Genomic DNA, 5,547 nt, shown 5'->3' on the forward strand with positions numbered 1-5,547 from the left:
TAATTGCAAGTTTGTCATATAAATACTTATTTTTCAGCATTACATATATTGTATTTTACTGGCCATTATTGGCCCTTTTATAACTCTTAACTTCATCATTGATGATGCAATGACAATGCGGTCAATATTTGCCAGCATTGTGAAATGTTGCAGTTGTTTTTTTACTTAAAATTTGTGCGCTCTCCAGCATTGGATCCTTTTGCCTGCGGTTTTCATTTCTCTATAAAAAAAATGATTTAGAATCAAATAGAAATATTTACGTAATGTACATTGTGTAACATTAATATTACAAAGGCATAGTTTGAGCTCTGTGCTAATGTTGTTGCGAAAACATTCCCTTGAGAATCATCCGTTTCAGCACTATTTGTAAATGTTCTGAACTTAGAATTTTGAGTTTTTTTTTTGATTTTAAATATATAGCCACAATCGTTTGACACACATAACTACAAATAATTAGTTTTTATAAAAGAAACATTTCGCACCTCCTCCGGTGCAATAATGACGTAAATGCAATTTTCTTAAATGTTAAGGAATCACGGTTAAAGTTTGCTTTCTTATTGAAAATACTATATCGCCCTAAAGTAGGCCTACAGAATCGACTTCAAGAGTCCTAAAAATAGCTGACTATTCAGTGAGTTAGAGTTCATATTATTACCTTTTATATCTTTCACCTGTTTCTTTTTTGAGCTTGTGAAGGTTTGAACTATTGTGGAGCTCAAGGTACATTACGACTTTGTTGCTCCGAAAAATTTTATAGTTTAAACTTTTGTGTCAAACAAAAAAGTGGCCTCTTTTGGGCACTAGCAAAGATACAATCACGTCAATTTTACCACGGATAAAACTTGACATTTGGGACATTATGGCGTTCTTAACCCAATTTCAGAAAAAATTGAAAATTCACTTGCTTGTGCAAAAACAAGCAAGATTGTTGCGCATGTGAGGTTGAGCCTAAGCTAAGCAGAACGTTGACGCACTGCACTACACTTGTTATTCATAGAGCAAACAAAAATTCATCCATTCTGTATAGAAAAAAAGGCAAACGTAACCCGTCTTCTATGGACTTATTTGATATTTTCCTTCATTCTCGGCGGAGGAAGTTTAAGAAGTAGCAAACATTAATGAGGCAGATTGCATTGCAAGGTGTATAATATTTGAATTGGAAGTGATTTGTGAAATGTGGTTGCATTTTGATTAAATTTTAGTAACTTAAAAGTCACAACGGCTCTTTTAGGAATAGATTGCTATTTGAGAGATTTTCTGTTAGATGAAAATAATGACCGCCATTGAAAAGGATATTGCTTGAAACGGATTCAAAAACGCGCTATTAACGCTTTTTTATACACAAATTAAAGATAAGATTAAAGATTATAGGTCAACTTAATGCAAGATATAAATCTTTTACTAATTTAGTATTCTTAAATTAACATTATAATAAATCGAAATAGGATTCTTTTGTAGCAACAATGCCATATAAAAAAATATCTTCTTAAATAAATATTTTTCATGGAATATTCGATTTTAAGGCTTTAAAAAATGAACTTAAAGTTTTTGCATACAACTCCATCCCTTCGTCACCTTGAAGATTAAGCACCCTTGTTAGACATGTTACGCGACACATTTCCTCAATTTTTTAATTTGAGTAGATTGTTTTTAACACTTCCGAATAGTGTTACTTCAGTTGGGAGATCTTTTTCAGCAAGTACATTTCTGATATTTTTTCTAGTCCCTCATTTTTCTCCGACTTAACTTTATAAATAAGTCACGCCTCGCCACTGCTAGGTAGGCAATTTAGGGTAGTTTTTATATTAAATTATCTTGTAAGAGTTATCTTTTTTGCCGTGAAATTTGTTGCAAGTTCAAGATTATGAGCATAGATTATTACAAACAAATAAACAAAAAAATGGAAATTAGTAAAAATTTTCTTACCGTCTTTTTTTTGCGATGACAGATGCGTCAAGAAGGACATACTTTTAGTGAATTCCTAGCCTTTCTCCTGGGATTCTTCCTGTAACATCTCGCCTGAGTCCGAAACGCCAAGATCGGCCTCACTACCCGACTTCCTTTTGTTCCTGCCTGTGACGTGGTAGCGCATGCTACCACGTAAGGAACGCCACATTGCCCTGCAATCTTCAACTGGAAGAAAAAAAAGGTTAAATACGGAATTCTAATTATTAACATTTTATTGAGCGGTTAGTACCTGTTTTTTTTTTTCTTTCTGCAGCTATATTGCTCCAGAGGCTCGCAACGGCTGAAATATTTTTGTGAAGCCTATGCTCCAACTTCTAAATTGCTTCACTGGCTTCGTTCAACGAAGCCAGTTTCTTTTTTTCCTCCGAAGAGAAATAATTTTTTATTTTCTTTGATTTATTTTTTGGAAGTTGAAGTTCACTGCTCGTCTTCACTTCTTGCACATCAACAATACATAATTCGACATCCTGAGTTTCCGACTCAGAAATATATTGCTGGCACACATCAGAAAAATCAATTTTTTGAAATTTTATATCAAAACAAAGAAAGTCACTATCAATAAAAAAATTGAACGTCAAAATTTCGCAAGCAATTAATATGCCGGACAATTAAATTGAGTACGAAAAGAGTGGAGAATTGTACTAAGTAATCTAGTACAGCTATCCACTAAAATGACACATTTCGTCGTTCAGCAGCGTATTGAAAAACGAAAAGCATAGCGAAATTTTTCGTTTATGATTTCGTTATGTCATTTTTGTATGGGAATTTTCGTTTCGCATTAGCAGCGTACTAAGCTTTACCTCAAAGTCCAAAAAATGTTGTTGTTAATTGTTCTTTCTTTTCTCTTTTGTTTTCTCTGGTGAGAGACAATTTTAACGTGCAGAATGTTGGTAATACTTGAATTACCATTAGCAAGAAGTTTTCCTTTTTAAACTTTTTTAACAAAAGATTGCCCGATGTCCTTCTACATGGCAAGTTTTTCATTCGTAAAAAATTTCGAACTAGAGATTTTAATCAATCAATCCCACGTTTCCGTCCGGTCTGTTTTTTCTGTTTGTCCACGCTCCTACAGCCTGAACCAATAGGTCAATTGAGTTCAAACTTAGAAGTCAAGGTATTCAGCAGATTCACGTTTGGCGTTTTTTCATTTTTTTAAGATCAAAACTAACTAACACCCTACAATTTTTTTGGTGAAAAAACGAAAATTCGAATTTTCTCAAAAGCAAAGCGATAGTTTTTTATTTTTATTGTGGTCATTTTTTATTTTTATTGTGGTCATTAAATCTTTGTGGCAATTTATAACGTCGATTATCTTTTTCAAATATTTTTTCATTAGGGTCATAATAGGGGGATCCTTACGTGACTGATTGAGTTTGCTTATATAACTTTCTTTATGGTTAAGACTTTGATCATGGATTATTTTAGATAACTGCTCGTAGTTCTTTTTATGTTGATTAAGATATTCTTGCTCTTTATTAAAAATTGGTTTAGATGGAAATGGTTGCCTTGTGTGTATATGTCCCGAAAGAAGCTCAAAAGGTGATAATTTCTTTACCGAATGTATGAAATTGTTGTATGTTAATACAGCATCGTCAACGACTTCCTTAATAGTCGCATCTTTCCTTGGAGCCCTAATAATGCGAACAAGTTTGGTCAAGGTTGAATGAAAACGTTCAATTGGAGACTTACCAGTTGAAGTTCTTGCATTTAATGCGGAAGCACTAGCAAATTTACTAAATTTATCAATTATAGTAGATAAGGAAATTTGTTTTGTGTACTGAGTAGATGTCATGGAGTTTCGGTAATCTTAAACTTTATTTTTTCTCAATTACGATCAAATTTGTACCTTTGACAAATATCGCATCTGTTTATAACCTTAGAAATAACATGTTCCATAGCAGGAAAATAAAAAACCCTTTTTAGATGCAATAAGCACTCCGTCATGCCTCTATGATAAGAGTTTTGGTGGTAGTCTCTTATTATTTTTTCTTGTTCATCACTTTTTGTAATGTCCTTGAGAACAATTGTAGATCTACCCAACTTTGTAAAAGATCGATGGAAGCATTTTGTAAGAACAGCTTGAACTACCGAAAAGGAATCATCATCTGTTAAAATGCCGGTATGTCTTTTGGTATTGAAGTAATCTTTTAAAATTGCGGTTATAACAGTTTCATTTGATGAATTATGATGCTCTATAATGTATCTCTTTTGCCTTTCGAACAGAATTTGAAATTTGGAAGATATTTCAGATTTTCAAGGGTTCTGATGGATAATAATTTGGTGTGAAATCGCACGTTCGGATATTGGAATACCGGTATCCTAATTTTCCTTCGCTGAGTGTATAGTTGATGCATTTGAGGAAGCATCTACATTATTTTGCAACGACATAGTTTCTAAATTTTCAGTTTCTGTTTCATTAACATTAATCTCAATACGTGAGAGTACCTCGGCATTACAGTTTTGTGAACTTTTTTTATAGACTACCTCGTAATCGTATTCTTCGAGACGCAATCTCCACCAAAGTTTTGAACAAGGGTCTTTGATTTAAAAAAGCCAGGTCAGAGGTTTGTGGTCAGTAACTACCTTAAATTTTACTCCTTACACATAGGGCCGAAAGTACTTTAGTGCCCAAACGATACCCAAAAGTTCCCTCTCTATTGTGCTGTAATTTGGTGCGCTTTTTAATAGCGTCCGACTTGCATAACAGATTGGCATATCAGAACCCAAAAGGTCGTTAAGAAAGCACCGCACCTAAGGCAACATTACTAGCGTCTGTAGTAATGATGAAAGGTTTTTGGAAGTCTGGATATTGTAGGATTGGATCGGTACAAAGAAGATTTTTGCAGTGGTCAAAACAACTTATAAACTAAGAGTCTGTACAAGTTGTATTTCCTTTTCGTAGGCATACTGTTAAAGGTTTTGTCAAATTAGCAAATTCCTTTATAAAATTTCTATAATAGCCCGGGAGGCGAAGGAATGATTTTATTTGTTTTGTCGTGGTCGCAAGCGCAAACTTTCGGACTGCACTTTTTTTTTCCGGATTTGGTTTGATTCCATCAGGCGTAACCAGATGTCCTAAAAATGATACCTCCTTGCATAAGAACTCTGATTTATTAATTTGAATCTCTAAGTAAGCTACTTTAAGTTTTTCGAAAACGGCATTTATATTCTCTAGATGTTCCTGTAATGAAGTGGAATACACTATAATGTCATCCATGTATAATAAACAGATTTTGCGTTGAAGTTTCTTTAAAACATTGTCCATAATACGCTGAAAAGCTGAAAGTGTATTTTTAGGCCAAAAGGCATTCGAACAAACTCATAATGACCGTTTTCAACTGAGAACGCTGTTTTAGGGATGTCTTCTTTTTTATTTCTATCTGATGAAATCTCGAGGCAAGATCAAGTGTCGTAAAGTATATACTTTTACCCAGCTTTTCGATTATTTTTGCTGTATTAGGAATAGGATAACGTTCGTCAATGATTTTTTCATTTAGTTTTCGGTAATCGATTACCAACCTCCATTTATTCTTCCCACTTGGATCTCTTTTCTTCGGAACAATCCAAATTGGAGAGGAC

The 5,547-nt window shown here is 33.7% G+C and overlaps 1 protein-coding gene across 1 annotated transcript in view; it reads left to right on the plus strand.

The window, feature by feature from the left end:
* The first annotated feature begins 498 nt into the window (after positions 1-498).
* LOC129944095 (endoplasmic reticulum aminopeptidase 2) overlaps positions 499-5,547 on the plus strand; it is a 209,959-nt gene continuing 204,910 nt past the window's right edge. The window contains exon 1 of the mRNA XM_056053287.1: positions 499-503. Within this exon, the coding sequence (XP_055909262.1) occupies positions 499-503 (5 nt within the window). The remainder of the gene's footprint in view (positions 504-5,547) is intronic.

The sequence above is a fragment of the Eupeodes corollae genome, chromosome 1 (assembly GCF_945859685.1).
Source record: "Eupeodes corollae chromosome 1, idEupCoro1.1, whole genome shotgun sequence".
In the NCBI taxonomy this organism is placed as follows: Eukaryota; Metazoa; Arthropoda; class Insecta; order Diptera; family Syrphidae; genus Eupeodes; species Eupeodes corollae.